The sequence below is a fragment of the Cynocephalus volans genome, chromosome 5 (genome assembly GCF_027409185.1).
Source record: "Cynocephalus volans isolate mCynVol1 chromosome 5, mCynVol1.pri, whole genome shotgun sequence".
Taxonomy (NCBI): Eukaryota; Metazoa; Chordata; class Mammalia; order Dermoptera; family Cynocephalidae; genus Cynocephalus; species Cynocephalus volans.
The window spans coordinates 46,434,944-46,455,859 of NC_084464.1; the positions used below are offsets into that span (position 1 = coordinate 46,434,944).

The 20,916-nt window shown below is 39.8% G+C and overlaps 1 protein-coding gene across 10 annotated transcripts in view; it reads left to right on the forward strand.

The window, feature by feature from the left end:
- The window catches only part of ANKS1A (ankyrin repeat and sterile alpha motif domain containing 1A), a 188,341-nt gene that overhangs the window by 91,158 nt on the left and 76,267 nt on the right, over positions 1-20,916 (forward strand). For all 10 annotated transcript variants that reach the window (XM_063097298.1, XM_063097296.1, XM_063097291.1 and 7 more), the window contains 2 exons: positions 3,002-3,094; positions 8,318-8,438. In XM_063097298.1, coding sequence (XP_062953368.1) covers positions 3,002-3,094; positions 8,318-8,438 — 214 coding nt within the window. The remainder of the gene's footprint in view (positions 1-3,001; positions 3,095-8,317; positions 8,439-20,916) is intronic.

The window sequence follows — 20,916 nt, forward strand, 5'->3', positions numbered from 1 at the left end:
TTCTGTCTTTGGGATCTTTGCTATGTATTGTTTGTTTTCTCTCTGAAGAGCAGAAATATACAGTAAAAGAAGCTTACCGAAATTAGTTCGCGTCTGACCTGAGCATATGCTCACCATCCGTTTACCCTGAAAGAATTATCCATTTGGATCTGGGCAGGTTCTTTATTCAGCAGGATAGCAAGGCTTAATCAGACACCATATTTATTAATTTGTGGCATTCTGTTTTTATCCAATTATAACACCTCTAGCCATTGACATTATTAGGATGAGGACAACTGAATTGTTCCTTCTCAGGGCCCCCCTTCCTATCTTACTGCTTCTTTCTCTAGTGCTTGCTTTTACTTCTAGTCTTGTACATCATTCTTGAGTTTCATTCCCCCTATTTTCTCCCCCAGGGTTATACTGTGGCCTAGGCCTGAATCATGTTTCCCCTGACCCTCCTTCCTGCATTTCTGGGCACAATAATTGGAGGTTTTAAGCACTGCCCATTAGTTAAAATGGCCCTTGCTCTAACAGGATCCCAGTGCTAACCACCACCTTGAGACATATTTTCAGGTATATGTTATTTCTTCCTGTTGGAGAGGCTGGCCTTTCCCTTTTGGTCTGAATCTGGCTTATGATAATTTTGACAATCCTTTGGCTGCTAAGTAATCCTTGGTCTTTTCAGGAATGCCCTGAGAATGGCCTAATGTTTCTTGGAGTGTTCTTTTTTATTAGGCTCCTTACCCTGCCCTGCTCTGCCCTGCCCTGAACTAGTCCCAACATTTCAGTATGGATCTTGGAAAGGCCCACCAGTCTTGTGGTAGCCCACCAGAGTGGGTGTTATCAAAGATTGTGACAGAACCCATTGTGAGTGGTGAAAACACATGCATATGCCGAGCCCACTAGCATAGTGCTTCTGTAGACAGAGCTAGTTTTTTCACTTTTGCTGTTTGACACAAAGAAATTGAGCAAATTCAGCTGTGGGCTTTAAATGGTACTTACAGGTGATGCCCATTAGGGGGAGCTGGAGCCTTTGCAAGAAGCAGCACAGGGTTCCTGAAGTAAACTGGGATTGATTTACACAAGCCTCTTTGTTCCATCCTGCTTCAGGAACCTAGCCTCTTATGGTTCTGCTAAGTGGAAACTGATGTATCTTGGGATGCATGCTTTGCCATTTTTATTTGGGTGTGTTGTGGCAGTGCTGTCTTCCTGGCCCTTGGTAATTAACTGTGGCCAAGGGACTACTGTTCCACATCTTGGTAAACAAAACGGATGGTATGTATAAATCAGCTCTGCATTCCAGGCCCTTGTTCCAAAGTCGTCACATTAGAAAAAACACAGGTTAACAGTTACTTCTGTTTCCTTCCAATGTCCCTGTTGATCGTTTCTTCCACAAAAGTCTTTCATATTTTTCTTTCTAGGCTTTTTTAGCCTTGGGAAGGCTTCTAGGTTAGGCCCTTTTTGTTATTGTTGTTTCATTTTGTTTTTTCTCAGCTACTTGTATCCCAAGGTTGGTTTACTGGTGGAGGATACGAGACTGCTCCTTTTGCTGTTCTCTTCCTTTTAAGGTGGCACGGGGACAAAGCTTGTTCCTGTACTTTTGGGGAGAAGAAGTGTGGGGAAAATGGGACTTAGTGGGAAATCTGATCTAAATAGCATTGTTTGACTTGAATATACAATCCTGTTTTGAAGTTGTTGTCATTGGGCATCCATCCGGTTCCAGGGACTATGGGAATGACTGACTTGTCAAGATATACTGAGCAGTGAAGCATGTTTTAGCAGAAAGATCATGGATGCCAGAATACTTATGCAGGTAGCTCTTAAAACATGAGAGACATCTTTCCTTGCAGATTTCTCCGGGGCTCTTGCATAACTCAGCATTCACCTCTACCCTGGCTTTCTGAAATACTCCTGTTTTAGCAACATGGTAAACTAATCTTACAAGCCAGGGAATGAGCCTGTGGGCCAACTCCTGTTTCAGGCCCTCACTCTCTTCAGTAGGAACCCTGACTACTAAACATGACCAGGGCTTTGGAATATAAATGATGCTAACGGTACTGCAAGTACAATGGCAAATCTCTCTTCAGCTTTTAGGTTTCCTTCACCCAGATCATTCTGTGTATTTCTGAAATTGTCTATCCATGATCTAACTAACCCAGTTTCCCCCCTCAGTGAGTTTTTGCTATAGGGCAGGAGACGGCAAACTACAGCCCACAAGCAGTTGCCTGTTTTTGTAAATAAAGTTTTATTGGAACACAGCCACACATTCACTTACATATTGTCTGTGGCTACTTTTGTGCTATGGCAGAGTTGACTGCAAAGCCTAAAACATTAATGTAATGGCCCTTTAAGAAAAAGCTTGCCAATCCCTGATCTAGGGCAGACAACTGACAACTATTCCCTTTTAAAATGGGATTATAAGAAATAGGGGTTTCATATACTGATATATGATGCTAATTATTGAAGGAGGTGACCGAGGATGAGAGGCCAGTTTTGAGCTTTTTGCTAATAAATGGGGATAGACTGATACTAGAACATTAAAGTTGGAATAGGAATTGATGTTTTTGTCCTTGATTACTTTTCTCATTACTTCCTCAATAACTTTGGTTTGTTAGAACTATTTCACAAGTTGATTCTTTTGATCTAGTGCTCTCTTTTTAGAGAAGACTGAAAATTGAGCCACTGATTTTCCTGTACTAAAGTTTTATGTATCAGTATTCTGAAGGACATTTTTTTTACAAGGCAGTTATGTTTTCGGTGCTGGCATTTCTCACTGTGGTCTAGGATATGAAAGAAGTGTTTATGATCTCTGCTGTAAACATCAAGAACCGTAGAGCATGCTAATTGAATTGTGTGTGCAGGGTTCCCCATCTGTACGGAAACGAAACCTTGACTTTAGTCTCTCGGGGGAGTTCTTTACATTATTATTTTTCCTTTCCAAGGGCTAAGGTAAGGGTAAACCAAAAAGTTAGATACTTGAAAAAAGACTTAGTAGAATGGTTTTTTTTCTCTTCTGTAGAGGGAACGTCCACCGCCTCCAGCAAAGCCGCCCCCTGATGAAGAGGAGGAAGACCACATAGATAAGAAGTATTTTCCCATGACAGCTTCTGAGGTAGAAGTTTGAGGGTTTATTCTCATCACAGAAATAAGAGTTTGTTGGAAAGTGTATCAGTGTATGCTTAAAAAAGACTTTGCTTTCCCATTTTATCACCTTTGGATTGTAAACTTGTGTGTATCAGTAATCTGGAATAAGACCTTTCAAACTCACTCAAAAGTACTAAACAAAGAATTTTAATATAGCTCTCTCCCAGACAGGCCAATTATTGATCTACCATACCACATGGGAAGTAAAACCTGCACACTGTCTTCTGGCTCCAGTAAGCTGAACAGTCTCTCTCTTTGCTTTTGTACTAACTGTGTTATCTTTTGATACAAAATGTAGAGTGCCACCTAATCACTGTTCTCTACATTGTGCCATGTTAGCAAGCTTTGGCAGTTCTGCCCTAAACGTCTTATTTCTGGTTTTGCATTTTCCCTGTTCATTTTACTTGAAGACTCTACACCAGGACAAACATGAATGTAGTCGCGAAGACTCAATTAGAAAAGAAATAGAAGTTGTGTGGGATGGGCAGTCAGGAGGATCAAAGAAGTTTATTTGAAAAGAGTAGTCTACCTTTTTAAAAAAGAAATGTTATCATGAAGCAAATAACTCCATCTTCTCACTTAGGTGTGTGAAGAAAATTGTTTGCCTTGATCTGTCATCTTCAAAATGCTTTAAATCTTCCTACTGCTCAAAGAATATGTTTATTGAGTATTTATTCAAAATATCATATAATTATAATAGTTATTTTGTAGCTCATTCAGTGCTCTATTTTTCTTTGATTTAAAAATCAGCTAATAAAGCCAGTTATTAAGTCTCATCACTTTATCCCTAGAAGTTGGAGTTAATAATTTTTTACAGTATTCTCATGGACCAGCCAGTAAGCCAGGTTCTTTTATTCAGTATAAACACAGACAACCAGAAGGATGACTTTAGTTTTAAAAAATGTATAAATATAAGGAAGCCTTTTTTAAAATGTGAATGTCAGTGTTGGAGATAGGGGAAGATTTTTATGTTAGGTACAGATTTTGCCTTTTCTTTCTATCCTTTAATTACAAAATGCTTATTATTATGTCTCAACTAAGGATCTTTAGAATTGCAGCCTCTTATTATTACCTCTGGGTAATAATACATTGCTAGTAGATATAAGTGCATGTAGTAAATTCCTACACATTTTTATGTAAATAGAGGTTTGCTTCATTACTCCCTCTTTTACAAGGTGAAACCTAGTAACGTGGAGGATATTCAGTTGGGGCTGGGTCTCTGTAAATGCCTTGTGCCACCTCATTAACTAGGATTCGGACTAAAATTCCTAATGCCCAAGGAAAGGGGCAAGGCTGTTAAAGAAATGCTGTATAACCAGGACTCTCTGTTCTCTCAAGACTTTTTAAAGGATACAATTTGGCAATAATGCAGCATCAAGAGGTGGTGGTGGAAAATCTCCACATAACTTTCCTGGGTGGGAGGGTCTGTCTGGGATATATCTTCTGGAGTTTGCTTCTGAATAGCCTGGAATTCTGGGTCAATTGGACCAGCATAGTCAGTATTTGGAAGACCATGAGAACTGTGAATTTGCTTATTTACTGGTGATTATAGGTACATAAATATAGAGGTGATTCATCCTGGGTCATTATCCTTTTAATGATTCAGGCAGATTTTGTTCTTATGCTGTAGTCTGAATGGATAGGTCTTCCCCAAAAGTGGAATAATTTTTTTTTTTTTTTTTGACTCCATGGACTTCACCATCTTTATGTCTTACACTGCCAAACTTTAATACCCTAAATCTCATATCTCAGGAGACACTGGCTTCCTCAGACTTTAGGTTTTTGTATTTGGCAAGCAATCTGCCCCAATGTTTGTGTCTGTATTCCTGAGGCTTGTTATTGTCAGATGACCCATAGAAGCCTTTAAGGGAAGCTAGAGTTTACCTGGCTCTAGAAGAGCTTATGAGATTAATGACCGGATCATGAAACTGGCTTAAAAAATTAGATGCAAACACACATGCTATTTAGATGTTTTTGCCCCACAGAGTGGGCTGCCAGCTGCATCAGAACAAGCTGTGGTCTTCATTATGCTCAGATGTGTTAAACATTCACAAGGTAGCAGCTGCTATGGTATCTCTTCCCAGAAAGCTGTCGACACCCCAGCTGGACATTCCATTGGTCACAGGTGGTGACTGCTCATAACTTTTCTCTGCAGCAGAAATGTTGTTTTCCACATACTAGAAAGTATATATTTTCAGCTTTGATTTATTGCCAGCCCTGAAGGAAAGGGAAAAAAAGATTAAGGAGTAATTTAGTAAAGAGCAGAATTCTTTCTGTTGAAAATCATTGACATATTCACTATGACAAAGGGATTCTTGATGGGAGCTAGGAAGCCTCAAAGAAAAGCAGTATATTGCTTTATTATGAGATTTTAATCCCATAGATGGTAGGGGCCAGCAGCAAGAAGAAAAGATCACCCTTCTTGTTGTCTGGGTATGAGCAGGGGACTCTCATTAGGCATCTGAAGGAGGAAAAGGCACTCTTCAAAGACATCTGAAGATTGAATGGAGAAAAAATGAAAGCCAGAAAAAATGAAGCCAATCTGGCCCAAAATCAGGGAAACTGAATTTTATGGCCATAGCTCTGCTGTGAGCTCTTTGTGTAACCTTGGGCCTCTCTGGGAACTGGGTTTGTCATCTACAAATGAAAGGACTGGAACCAGGTTCTCTCTAGCTTTGTTAGGGTCCCTTCCTGTTCCGACATTTGATAGTTCTCCGCTTCCAGTTGTTTGGCACAGAGCCACCGGAAGTCCAGTGGGCCTGATTTTCCAGATGGAAATCATCAGCTTTGTCCTGCTTGAAGAAAAAGGACATTATAGGCCGGGCATCCAGGCTGTCAGTTACCTCTCAGGGAAACATGCCTGGGGCTGTATGAGAGCTCTTGCTGTGTGCAGAACACTCACTGAATCAGATTTCCAGGGCACTGCATAAGTGATAACTATGGGAGTGTAAACCTGCAGAACAGAAATTCCTGTCTGTAAAGCCTATGGTATTAAGTTGACACAGTGTGAACTGCTTAATGATCCCTCTTTGTTCCCTGAATTGTGTTCCTATGAAGAAGCAAGGAATAAGTAATACTGGCAAGTGGCTCATTGTAATGAAATAGCTTTTAGCTTCCAGGTGGCTTACAGTAAGTGAAGGTTTCTGCTGGGCTTAGCAAAATTTTGGAAAGAGACTGTCATTCTGCCTTTTGAGTGGCAGACTTGTTAACAAACAGGAGCTGTAGCTTCTCCTATGGCCTGAGGCTGCTGGAGTTTTTGTTGTCTCATTAGGCTATAACACAGTGAGCTATACCTCAAAGAAGCAAAACCCCAATGAATCAAAAACCTGATGCATTTCCAGTGAGCTGTGAGATGTGTCAATGTAGCAGGAGGTTTCTGTGTGTGCCAAGGAATCACATTAGTAGGATAGCATTATCTGTTAGGTGGAATTGGGAATTCCCCCCACCCCTAATTCTTGTTCATAATACATTACTTGTCCTAGCTAAACTGCTCAAGAAGAGATTTTGTGCTTTGGTTTGTTCTTCTAATAGCTAGTATTATTCTTAATACTAGCTTATTTTTATTTTGCCTGTGAAACACATTGGATTCTTGGGACAGCTGAGCCAAAATTGTCCTCTAGAGCAAGGATCTCCATTCTCTCTCCCAGCATGGCCATAGCACTAACTGTGGTGTTTTCAGCTTGGCTTGAGGAGAAGCTTGGTTACTCTGGTACCATGACTAGCTGTGGTCATCAGGCCCTCAGCTGGCCAAAGCCTTGCAGTTAGCAGGTGTAGGATCCAGCTCTGGTCCAGTTATTTCATAAGAGATATTTGGCTGCCTGGATTAGGGATTTCTCAGTAGACAGAGCTTCTTTTTTCCCCACTAAAATTCAAACTTTCTAGCCATTTCACTCTTTAGAGCAGAGCTTTAGTGGGATTGATTTAAAATTGTACTATCATAAATGTGATAGGAAATCAGCTTTTGGGAGCTCCTTTCCTATAATCCTCAGGACCTCTGAAGAAAGGCTCACAAAAATAGAGATGGACTTCAGACCACTTTGTTTCTGAAGTAAATGTCAAGCTTTGAGGGTCAGTCAAATCATTTTGGTTTCCTCTTAAGAAGGAAAGGATTCCAGCCTTTGGATAGTATGTGTATATTAGGAAAGAAACATGGAGAAAGACAGTCTTTATGATGCAGCATGGCCAAAAGCTGCTTGGAAGTATTATCCACAGAAAAGAAATCATACAGAACACTGTGGACATGGGAGAAGCAAGAGAAGGAGGCATCTTGGATTTTATTTGTCTTAAAAAAATTTTTTTTCTTAATTGATACATTGTAATTATATATACTTAAGGGGTACAATCTGATGTTTTGATACATATGTATGTTGTATAATAATCGGGTTAGGGTAGCTAATATAACTATCACTTCATACATTTATCATTTCTTTGTGGCAAAAAAAGCCTCTCCGCTAGCTATTATGTAATATACGAAATTTAACTGTTAACCGTAGTCATCCTACTGTGCAATAGAACACCAGCACTTATTCCTCCTATCTAATTAAATTTTGTACCCATTGGCCAACCTCTCCCTGTCCCCCCTCGCCCCACCTTCCCCAGTCTCTGGTAACCACTCTTCTACTCTCTGCCTTTATAACATCAACTTTTTTTTTTTAATTCCACAAATGAATGAAGTCATATGGTATTTGTCTTTCTGTGCCTGGCTTACCTCAGTTAACATAATGTCCTCCAAGTCCATCCATGTTGCCACAAATGACAGGATTTCATAATTTTTTGTGGCTTTATAGTATTCCATGGTATGTATATATACCACATTTTTTTAATCCATTCATCCATTGTTGGACATTTAGGTTGATTCCATGTCTTGGCTATTATAAATTGTGCTGTAATAAACATGGAAGTGCAGATATCTTTTCAACATACTGACTTCATCTCCTTTGAGTAGTATCATTTTTTAAAGCATAAAATGAGGCAAGGAAAGGGGAGCATTAAGGCCATTGTGATTGGAGGTACTGGTATATATCCAAAAAAGCAGTTGGGAGTCTAGGTGACACTTGAATTGTTCACCTTTTCTACCCCTCCTCCCTTCCTTTCAGATAAAAAAGGAGCCAATAATCTTGACTTTGTTCAACACCACCTGTCTTGGTATCAGCCATGTGCACAAGAAGTACTGGTTGTTTCTCTTTCTTAGGTCCTGGCCATGAGACCTAGGATTCAGGGGAGTGCAGCCAGAAGAGAGGACGAGCATCCTTATGAGCTGTTGTTAACAGCAGAGACAAAGAAGCTGGTGCCAGTGGATGGAAAAACAAAAGGTACATTCCTCCCAACTGCTCGCAGAAACAACTCCAAAAGATTTTAAAAGTTTGTGATCCCAGGTGGAAGGAGAAGATGATGTAGCTGTGCTGTCCTTTGGGTTGGGGCAGTAGGCTTTCGTGGAAGTCTGGGGTGATGGGTGCGTTATGGCTTTTCATTTTCAATGCCTGAACCATATACCCTGGGTTGGACTTGGCTGCCACCTTCAGCACATGAAGCAAGGAAAAGGTTAGGTCAGTTTAGGTGATAGTTGTGGTAGGAGAGACCACCAGCACTGTGGCAGAGATTGATTTGGGGTCTGAAATCATAAACCTGCAAGTTAACGCTATGGAAAAACAAGCCCAACAGGTCAGTCCCTTTGGGTTCAGGCTGACGGCACAGACTCTGCTTCTGAGTCAGACACTCCTGGGGAGGGGCCTGTGATTGGCTGCCGCCCGGTAACTAGAGTGTTCTGTTGCCTTGGCCTACTTTCATTGCCTCTGCAAAATTCAGTTTCCTCTGTAAGGGAGTGAGTGCTGCAGTACAGAGATCCAGCCTGTCGATATAAATGCAGTCACGACAGAGGTGAGTGTGCACTACTGGGGAATTTGTGCCAACCCCTATTCTCCTAAGGAAGAACAAGAAGGGGCAACACAATTCCCACTGCAATTTAAAGAAACTCCTGTGGCCTTTCCCACCTCTCTATAACTTGCAAGTACTCGGTCCTGTGTGGGGAATTATTAGTGCCTCCTTTCAATCCTAAAATAGTCCGTGGTTCCGGTAAGAATGGGGGAGCTGAGATGGTTGCCTTTGAAATGCCCTTTGCTAGACCTGTAGAGAGTAGGGGGGTGGCAAAGAGAACAAGTGCATATGAGTATGACATTGTAGACCTTGTTTTTAATGGTCCTGTTTAAAAGGTTTTTTCTTCAGGCATACAGAAACTTTGCAGCCATTTTCATAGTGTTTTTTAATTTTGTTTTGTATTTTATGGTTTCTATTTTGGAGCTTTTTTTTAAAAAGTTATAAAATTTAGATATACAGTAAAATTCATTCTTTCTTGGTACAGTTCTGTGAGTTTTGACAAATACAGTTGTATAACTGCCACTACAATCAAAACACAGAATAGTTTTGTCACACAGAAAATTTTCTCTTGTTCCTTTGTGGTCAACCCCTCACCACTCCCTTATCCCCGGCTCACCATTGCTCTGATGTCTATCCCAATAGTTTGCCTTTTCCAGAATGTCATATAAATGGAATCATGCCATATGTACCCTTTAGTGTATGGCCCCTTTCACTTAGTTTAATATATTTGAGAATCATCCATGTTTTTGCATATATCAGAAATTAGTCGCTTTTTATTGCTGAATATTATTCCATTGTATGGATATACCACAGTTTATTCCTTCCCTAGCTGAGGGACATTTGAGTCATTTGCAGTTTTTGGTAATTACAAATAAAGCTAATATAAACATTTGCATACAGGTTTTTGTGTGAACAAATGTCTTCATTTCACTTGGATAAATACCTAGGAATGGGATTGCTGGGCCCTAGGAAATACATGTTTAACTTTATAAGAAACAGTCAAACCATTTTCCAGAGTGTTTGTACCATTTTGCATTCCCATCAGCAGTGTATGAGAGTTCCAGTTGTTATGTATCCTCCCCAGAACTTATATTGTCAGGTTTTAAAAAAATTTTAGGTTTAAAAAAAAAAATTTTTTTAGCCATTCCAATAGGTGTGTAATGGTATCTCATTATAGATTTAATTTGCATTTCCCTAATAACTAATGATATTCAGCATTTATTAATGTGATTATTTTCCTTCCATATATCCAGTGAACTGTCTATTCAAATCTCTTGTTCACTTTCAAAAATTGGGTTGTTTTCTTAAATTATCGAGTTGTGAGTTTTTTATATATTTTGGACACAAGTTCTTTATGAGATATATGATTTTCTCCCAGTCTGTCACTTGTCTTTTTATTCTCTTAACCGTGTCTTTTGAAGAGCAGAGGTTCTTAGTTATGAAAGACTTCAATTTATCCTTTTTTTGTTGTTTTTGGCAGCTGGCCAGTTTGGGGATCCAAACCCTTGTCCTTGGTGTTAGCAATACCATGCTCTGATGAACTGAACTAACTGGACAGCCCCTTAATTTACCCTTTTTTTTTTTTTTTTTTTTTTTTTTTAGTAAGATACAGATACTTTCTTCTATATTTTTTTTTTAGAAATTTTATAGCTTTAGGTTTTACATTTAGGTCTGTGATCCATTTTGAGTTCATTTTTGTATATGGTGTGAGGTATGGATAAAGATTCATTTTTTTATACCTTTTGTACTACCTGTTGAAAAGACTGTCCTTTCTCCACTGAATTGTCTTTGCAACTTTATTATGCTTTTTTCAGAATTGTTTCAGATATTCTGGTACATTTGTCCTTCAAATTTAGAATCAGGTTGTTGATTTCTACAAAAAGTTCTACTGGGATTTTGATAGGGATTGCATTGAATCTATATAGCAGTTGGGGAAGAATTGATATCTTAACTGTATTGAGTTTTCCAATTATGTTGGTAAATTTTTAATAAAGACATTCAGAGAGGGTGGAGTAGAGCACCAATGCCTACTCTAGTCATTTAATAATAAATCCTACTGAAGTTAACCCTTAAAGAACAAGCATTTAAATAATTTAATGCTCTGTTGGAAAATGGTTCTTAGTGAGGGAAGAATCTTTAGCATCATGGAGGAAGGAGATTTCAATTATTTCTCTTTTACAAAGGTTTCATCTAGAACCACTACAAGATAGTTGGCTCAACCTTTGGAAGAAAGAAAAGGAGAAAGTCAGACGAAGTTTATAAATGGGCAGGTCTCCTTGGCTGCCAAGTGTCTTTGATAGGGATATTCTATCTCCAGGTCAAGAGGTCTCCAGGTTAAGGAGGGAACTGCCAAGGAGGACTTAAGACCTCACATCTGATCCTCCTTTGCTTTGGTTTCTTGCAGCTTTGCAATATTGGGCCAACTGTTGAGAGTGGGTGGTGTAGGAAGAAGATTTAATTGAGCCACGAGCCTGTGGGGTGTGCCTGTCTCCAGGCTTGCTGCTTGGATCACTCAAAGAGCTTTCAGACAAAGAGCTTGAGATATTAAACATGAAAATGGGCTCTGCCTGTTTCTCAGAAGCCTTGCCTGGCCTGTCAGCCTGGCAGGAAACGCTAGTCTGGAAGACAAGCCTGCTAGGTTTGTAAAAGTGAGGCACATCAGCAGACCATGTCATGGGTCAGTACATGTTAAATCTCTGTTTTTCCATTAATGTCATTATCTTACGCAGCTTTTGTGAATTAATTGATCACTTTTCAAAAGGGTGTGTTAATGAGACCACCAGAGCTTTTAACTCCTCCTTAGTATAATTTCAGAAACTACACTGTGAGGGGTAGGATGGGAGGCTTTTTAGAATTATATATGCTCACCAAAAAGAAAAAAAAATTTTTTTCAGACAATACAGGAGTGAATGTAAATAAAATGTGAAGGTTCTTCTTACCTCTCTGCTACTCTGAGTTGCTAGAGGTGACCACAGTTTGAAAGTGTGTATACTTCAGGTCATTTGCTGTCTTTATACAAAAGTGACTGTATTAGTCCATTTCTGTTGCTTATAACAAAATACCTGGAACTGGGTAATTTATAAGAAAACAAAATTTATTGTTTACAGTTTCAGAGGATGGGAAATCCAAAGCCCAGGGAACACATCTGATGAGGGTCTTCTTTGGTAGTGACTTTACAGCAATGTAGGGGTATCACATAGCAGAAAATGACGGAGCAGAGAGAGATTCTCACATGCTCTCCTTTTAAAACCCTCAGAACCATGCCACTGACCACATTATTAATCCATTCACTAAGGCATGGTCCTGTAATCTAATCACCTCTTCAAGGCCCCACCTTTCAATTACCATAATAGGATTTCCTGCCCTTCAAACAGTCACAGTGGGGGCCAAGTTTCCAATACCTGGAACTTTGGGGGACACAATTTAAGCTTCAGTGAGTTTGGGGGGACATTTAATCCACAGCATTCCACCCCTGGTCCCCCAGAATCATGTCCTTTTCACATACAAATATGTTCATTTCATTCCCAAAGTCTTAACTGGTATCAGCTCAAAAGTCCAAAGTTCAAAGTCCCATCTGTGAAATCAAAACAGGTTATCTACTTCCAAGATACAATGGTGGGACAAGCACAGGGTACATATTCCCATTCAAAAAGGGTGAAATAGGGCAAAAGAAGGAGTAACAGGTCCCAAACAAGTCCAAAACCCAGCAGAGCAGATGTAGAATCTTAAAGTTGGCAAATGATGTACCTTGACTCCATGTTCAACGTCCTCTGCATGCTGGTGTGGTGGTTTGGTCCCCAAGTCCTCAGGCAGCTCTGCTCCTGTATTTTTCCTGGTTTCAGGTGATGCTTTAGCTCTCACAGGCTGGAGATGCACTCTGGTAGTTCCATAGGTCTGGGGTCTCTATGGTGGCCCTGCTCTCATGACTCTACTAAGCATGGCACTGGTGGGGTTTTTCTGCTGCAACTCTGAACCCACATTTCTGTTCAGCATTGCTGTAGCAAAGGCTCTATGTGGTGACTCCACCCCTGAGACAGATCTCTTCCTGGGCCCTCCAGCTTTTCTATACATCCGTTGAAATGAGGGTAGAGGCTTGGAAGCCTCCACAGCTCTGGCATTCTGTAAGCCTGCAGACCTAACACTATGTGGATGCCGCCAAGGCTTCTTCTGGCTTGTATTTTCCAAAGCTGTGGGTCCACCACACCTGGGGCCAATTTAGCCATGGCTGGAGTAGCTGAAGCAGTCAGGTGCTTGTGTGGGGAGCAGCATCCCAAGTTGGTCCTGGGCAGTGAACCCATGGAGGGCTCCTCAAGCCTGTTCTCCAAGACCATTCTGTCTCCCTAGGCTTCTGGGCTTGTAACGGAAGATGCAGCCTCCAAGATCTCTGAAATGCCCTCAAGGTCTTTTTTCCCTTCTCTAGATATTCCCTTTCTTCTGTACTAATCTAATAGCAAAGGGTTGCTGGGCTACATCATTGAATTGTTTTCCTGAAAATGCTCTCCGCTTCTCTACCGCATGGCCAGGCTGCAAATTTTCCAAATCTTTACACTCTCCTTTCCTTTTAATTATAAATTTGGCTTTATGTCATGCTTTTGCTGCTATAACTCAGTGTAGGCTGTTGCAAGTAGCCATGTAACTTCCTAAATGCTTTGCTGTTCAGAAATTTCTTCCACCACATACCCTGGGTCAGCACCTTGAAGTTCCACATTCCATAAAACTTGGGGGCATAAAGAGAATGCAGCCAGGTTCTTTGCCAGTTCATAAAAGGTGATCTTTGCCCTAATTTCCAATAAATTCCTTCTCATTCGCATCTGAGATCTTCTCAGAATGGCCTTTACTGTCCATATTTCTATGAGCATTTTGCTCACTGCCATTTAACCAGTCTCTGAAACACTTTAAACTCTAGGCTTTTCCTAGCCTGTTCCTCCAAATTCTTCCAGCCTCTCCTCAATACACAGTTCCAAAGCCACTTCCACATTTTCAAGTATTTGTTATAAGCAACACCCTGCTTCTCTGGTACCAGTTTTCTGTATTAGTCCACTTGTGTTGCTTATAGCAGACTACTTGGAACTGGGTGATTACAAGAAAAAGGAATTTGTTGCTTACAGTTTCTGAGGCTGGGAAGTCCACAGTCAGGGAACACGTCTGGTGAGGGTCTTCTTTGGTGGTAGCTTTACAGCAATGCAGAGGTCTCATATGGCAGAAAATGATAGAGCAGAGAGAGAAAGACTTACATGCTCTCCTTTTAAAGCCCTCAGAACCACACCCCTGACCACCATTATTAATCCATTCATTAGGGCATGGTCCTACAATCTAATCACCTCTTCAAGGCCCCACCTTTCAATTACCATAATAGAATTTCTCACCCTCGCAACTGTCACAGTGGGGGCCAAGTTTCCAATACCCGGAACTTTGGAAGACACAATTTAAGCTTCAATGAGTTTGGGGGGAACATTCAATCCATAGCAGTGACATTGTGAAATTCTTTTGTTTGTATTTAAACAACCATGGGATAATATTTTACATACTGTTTTGTGAACTTGTTTTTTGTATTTATCATGGATACAGTTTTGTCTTGGTTCTTAAAATCTACTTATTTTTTAATGGCTATTAAATATCCCATAACTCATTTTTCCATTCTCCAGTTGATGGTGTTTAAGTTGTCTCCAGTATTTCTCTGTTATAAATTATGCTGTGTGGACGTTCTGTACACATATAAGTGTAGTTCTCTGAAAGACATTGATGGAAAGTAGAATTACCAGGTCAGAGTATATGTCCACGTCTAGATCTAACTGATGGAGTTAAATTGCCCTCCCTTAATGACAAAGGAGCACACTCTTTTCCCCATACCTTTACCAGCATGGCATATTATTACTCTTTCACGTTTTTCACCATGATACACAAAAGTGTCTTTTGAAATTGGCAGTTGCTTAATCTAGTGAAATGGAACACCTTATCTTATTGATTAGTGTTACATATTTTAGTCTGTGAGTTGCCTTTTTTCTTTGTATTTTTCTACATAGAAATTAATGATATTGGAAACACTTTATGTAAATACTTATAATATTTGACCAAAGTGGTACTCAGAGGAAAGTTTATATTCTTAAATTTATTTGTTTAAAAAGGAAAAGATTGAAACTTAACCAAGGGCCGGCCCGTGGCTCACTTGGGAGAGTGTGGTGCTGATAACACCAAGACCACGGGTTCGGACCCCATATATGGATGGCCGGTTCGCTCACTGGCTGAGCGTGGTGCTAACAACACCAAGTCAAGGGTTAAGATCCCCTTACCGGTCATCATTTAAAAAAAAAAAACAGAAAGAAAGAAACTTAGCCAAAAGAAGGTAGCAGATCCCCATACTGGCCAGGTACCCAAAAAAACCATGAAATGAACAAAGAAGTAGCAGAGAAGAATTAATAAAGTTAAAAGCAGAAAGTATGCTTCACATACTCTATAGTATGTATGTTATACTATGGTTTAGGAAAGAAAGAAAGTAAAGCAGAAATAATGAAATTAAAAAAACAAAAAGAAATAGACTTCATTATTAAAATGAAAATTTGTTTGCTTTTTTAAAAAGATCTCTGATAGTTCTTATCAAGGGAAAAAAAAAAACCGTTATATAAAGAATATATAACCACAAATTCAGAGATTTATTTATTTATTTTATTTTATTTATCATTATACAATGTAGTTGATTTTCATGGCCCTTTACCACTTCCTCCATTTCTCTCCTCTCTGTCCCTGTTTCCCACCCCCATCAACATCATATCTGTTTTGTTCTTTTAACAAGTTCAAGGAATTATTGTGATTGTTGTATCTTTTTTTCTATTTATTTGTTTATTTTTATTAGCAAATTCAGAGATTTAAAAGATTAATAATAAGAGAACATATAGGAATAAATTTTATGTGGTTAGAGTAGCTGCCATCCCCCCAGCAGCATTTAGAACTGTCTGGGAGAGTTTTTGGTCCATCACAATGACTGGTTGAGGTGGGGTTGCTACTGGCATTTACTGTCTGGTGACCAGAAATGCTAAACATTCTGCACCATGCAGGACAATCTTTCACAATGAAGAATTTTCCTACCCAGAAATGCCATTTTTGCCTGTAAAAATGACAAAAACTTACAGAACTAGAAAGCTTTAGTAGATCCACAAAGGAAACCCATCCCTCAAAAAGGCACTAGGCCTACATGGTTTTATGATAGTTTTATCCAGTTGGGTACTCCAGTTATTAAAGTTGTTTCAAATGTAGAAAAATTCTTCTGAAATCATTATATGGAGCAAGTACAACTGCAAACAGTTTCCAGTTTTGTATGACTTAGTCATTTATTTCTCTTTAGTATTTGACTCTGCTCACTGGACATTCTGGACATATTACCACTTAGAGAATCAGTGGATAACTTTCCAGGTTTGATAGCAAATGGGTAGCCAAACACTCTAAAAGTCATATTGTTCTCTGTGGTGCTTTTTTGCAGCATCCACTCAAAATGCTTGGGTCCAGGTGAAGAGGTTACTTAGCTTAGGACAATGATGAATGATTATCTGAAGACAGTGATACATGTGGACTCTGGCTTGCAACTACGCTTCTGAGGTTTTTTAGATATGTAAATCAGTATTCCTGAGAACTTTACATTTGGGTTTGGGTGCAGTTTGTGCTTGAGTATGAAGACCTTAATCCTTTTAAAAGAGCGGAAACTGTTATTTTAGCTTCTCCCTCTACTCCCCCATCAGAGTACTGCCAATTCCTGAGCTTTTGGGGAATTCTACAGTGTGAATCTTGACTTTTCCCTTTGCCAGTTTAGGCCTGTTTTTTTAGGTTTGCTCCCATCTACAGTCCCGCTTTTACTGTTGGTTCAGTGAGATTTCAGGCAGAAGAGAAGGTAGGTAGCTGTGTCCAATCTATTATCTTTACCTGGAAGTCCAGGCTAGCTTTTCAAGGTAGATGCCAAGGAGTAAGTTTGGATGCTTTTTCCGAAGGCAAAAAATGTAAATGAGACAGTTTAACAATTAAGCCTTATGTATGGTTGAATTATGTCCCCCCCAAATTCCCTGAAACTTAAATTGTATCCCCCAAGTTTTATGTATTAGAAACTTAGCCCCCACTGTGACTGTTAAGAGGGTGGGAAATCCTATTATGGTAATTGAAAGGTGGAGCCTTGAAGAGGTGATTGGATTGTAGGACCATGCTGTAGTGAATGGATTAAAAGTGGTGGTCAGGGGCGTGATTCGAGGGCTTTAAAAGAAGAGGAGAGTCTGTCTTTCTCTCGCTCTCTGCTCTCTCTGCTTCCGCCATCTTGCAATTTGAGACCCCTGGGTCACTGTTGTCACCACCAAATGAACTTTGGGCTTCCCAGCCTCAGATACTGGAAGCAATAAATTTCATTTTCTTTATAAATTACCCAGTTCCAAGTATTTTGTTATAAGCAACAAAAATGGACTAATATACCTTGTCTTCAGCAACTTCCTCTTCTCTCACCTTTTTGCATTGGAGGAGCTCCTGCCAAAAGCCCTGCTGTTTTTTTTTCTGAATAGGAAACTTATTTTTCTGAATAGGAAAAGTTCACTTTTTTTTCCCATTATAGAACAAGTCCAAGCTTTGTGAACTACGCATCTAAATTTTCTTCCACAAGATGTATTGACAGCCTTTCATATACATATGTACACATGGACATATGTGAAATAATTGAAAGAGAGCAGAATATGTTAAATTTGTATAAAAGTAACATTAAAGTAATTTTGGTGTTCAAAAGAGGGATAAATTTTGTCAGTGTAAGAGATAAGGAATGGCTTCATGAAGGAAGTAGCATTTGAGCTGAACCTTAAAATAGAGAATTATACTTGATAGGCAGAAGTAAGGAGGAAGGACAGGTCGTTCCAGGTAGGAGGAGTGGCATAAACAGCAGTAAGATAATGGGAGAAGATAGAGAGCATGTTTAGAGAATGGTAAGTAATCCTGTTTGGCTGGAACAAAGGGAACTTGTCATAGAGTATGGGATCTTGAATGTCAGTCTTTATTACAGAGACAGTGCAGTGTTATTGAAGCTTTTTGAGTAGTGTGACAGGATAGGCGCCACCCTTTAAGAATGTGTAATTGGGGGCTGGCCAATTAGCTCAGTTGTTTAGAGCATGGTGTTATCACACCAACTTGAAAGGTTTAGATCCCTGTACCAACCAACCAGCCACCAAAAAGAAAAGAAAAGAAAACAAAAAGAATGTATAACTGTGGAGTCTTATATTGCTTAGATTGGGAGAGATTGGACGCAGGGATACCCTAAAGTCAAGAGGCTTCAAGGAGTCTCTTGAAGGTAATTAGAGTGCATACTTAGGGGGACAGTGGGAAATGATAGGAAGGGAAGGTGTGGATGGAAGAGGTACTGAGGAAATAGAAATAACAGGACCATACAACAAAATGTGGAAGAATGAGGGTATTGAGGATGATTCTGAGGTTCTGAGCTTGGTTATTTGAGGAAATGTTGTACAACTAATAGCAATTGTGAATTGAGGGAGGGGCATGTTTGAGGGGAAATGTTATGTTCAGTTTTGAGTATGCTAAATTTGAGGTGTTATTTATTTATTTATTTATTTATTTATTTAAAAGTTGACCAGTAAGGGGATCTTAACCCTTGACTTGGTGTTGTTAGCACCACCCTGTCCCAAGTGAACTAACCGGCCATCCCTATATAGGGATCCAAACCTGTGGCCTTGGTGTTATCAGCACCACACTCTCCCAAGTGAGCCACAGGCCAGCCCCTAAATTTGAGGTGTTTTAGGTACCAGGAGAACATCCAGGTAAAGATACTTCATAAACACTTGGAGATGTGATATTAAGATTAGAAATACAGATTCATGATTCATCCAAGTTGAGTTAATGGTTAATATAAAAGAGAAGCAACCAATTGCTGAGAGAAAGACTAAAAGATTGAAGAGATCAAGAATAGGGCTTATATTTAGAGGCACAAGAGGAAAGAAACATAGGAAGATAACTATAAGAATGCAATATCCTAGAAGACAAGGCTGAATGTGACAGAAAACCCAAAATAACTGCAGCTTAACAACATAGAAGTCCAGGAGTGCAGGACTGGATGGCAGTTCGTGATCATCAAGGACCCAGTCTCCTTCTGCCGTCTCATGGTTCAAGATGGCCAGTCAAGTTCAAGCCATCAGGAAGGAAGGGGAGAAAGTCTCTTTAAAGACAGTTCCCCAAAGTTGTACATACCGCTTTCACCTATAACCCATTGACCAGAACTTGATCATGTGGTTATACTTAGCTACAAAGGAGATGGGAAATGTAGTCTGTATTTTAGTTGGCTTTGAACCTATCTAAAAATCCCATAACCAAGGAAGAAGGGGAGAGTGGGTACTGGGGTCAGGTGGTAAACAGCATCCAGTGATATAGAAAGAGCTAGGATGAAGACTAGGAAAAGGGTTAGGCAATTAGAAGTCCATTGGTAAATCCTAGATGGGGAGATAACTTCTCTGAGGTAGGTGGGAAGAGATGAAATTACCTCTAAAATGTTGACATATTGTTGAGAATAGTTAGGGACATTTGCCTGATCTAAGTCTTCTAAGGAAATTGCTGTGATTATCCTCCAAGAGTACAGGTGCTGTGGACAAAGATGATCATTCGAAAAGAGCAAGAAGAGATGGAGAATTGATCTATGGTGGTATAGTTTGCAAGAGATGAATAAAGGGATGACTGGGCCTGGTAATCAGGCATGTTTTGAATTCTTGCTCTATCAGTTATTGGTTGGTGACCTTGAGGGAATCATTTAACCTCCTTAAGTTGCAGTTTCTATAAGTGAAGCAGGGATACTAATTCTTACCTCATGGTTATTGTGATTTTTTTTTTTTTTGGCACTGACTGGTACAAGGATCCGAACATTTAGACCTAGGTGTTATAAATACCACGCTCTAACCAACTAAGCTAACCAGCCAGCCTTGTTGTGAATACTAAAGAGAAAATGCTTAGCATAGTGCGTGGTACAAAATGACTAGTACGTAATAAAGGGTAGCTGTTGAAAGCCAGCTGAGTTAGATGAATTTGTAGAGGACTCAGTCAGTTGTTTCTTGAGTATTTAAAAGGGCTCAACGTTCCAGCAACTGGAGAAGAGGAAACAAATGGCTTTGAATACCCAGTACAGGAACTGGCAGAAGATCAAGGGAAACAAAGACAGCAAATGTGCTGTTAAATTAGTCATGTTAGATATCATGGCTGGTTGGAAACTGATCCAGGCAAAGCTGGCATATTGAAAAATAGGGAATTTTGGAGAGCCAGAAGTCCAATGGTATGCAGTGAACAGACTCTTCAGGAGGTGTTTAAGGAAATGGGGGAGACGTAAGGTAACAAGGTAATCAAGACCAAGTCAACATAACAGTCTGAAATCCCAAAGCTGGGCTGTACCTACACACGCCAAGATAATTACCAATAGGTCCTAGTCTGAAGACTCTCTACCATGCCGTTACATGTTGCCCTGAACCGAGCCTCCAAGCCTACTGACCTTCCCTGGCATTTGAGTTTAGCCTGCCTGGTTTACAGGGCCTCTCAGAAAAAAAGTCTTCTTGGAGGAGTCTGGAGAAAGGAAACCAACCTCTGTGTGCAGCATTAGCATGATGAGCTAAGAGTTCAGAAATGGTTGTAAATGAAAAATGATGATAATGATAGTAGCTACTGTTTACCAAATGTTTTCTATGGGCCAGCCACCATTGCTGAGTTCATTTACACTGATTATGTCCTTACGTATCTCAAGATATCTCTTCAGGGTAGCAGCTATTTTTGTTCCTGTTTAATAGATGAGGAGGAAGAGGATAGGTGTTAGAGCTGGGACTTAAGCCCTGGACTCACTAAATCTAAAGCTCATTCTTTTAACCACGAGGCTAAAACCATTTTGTCAGAAGCATGCTGTTATTCATGTTATTA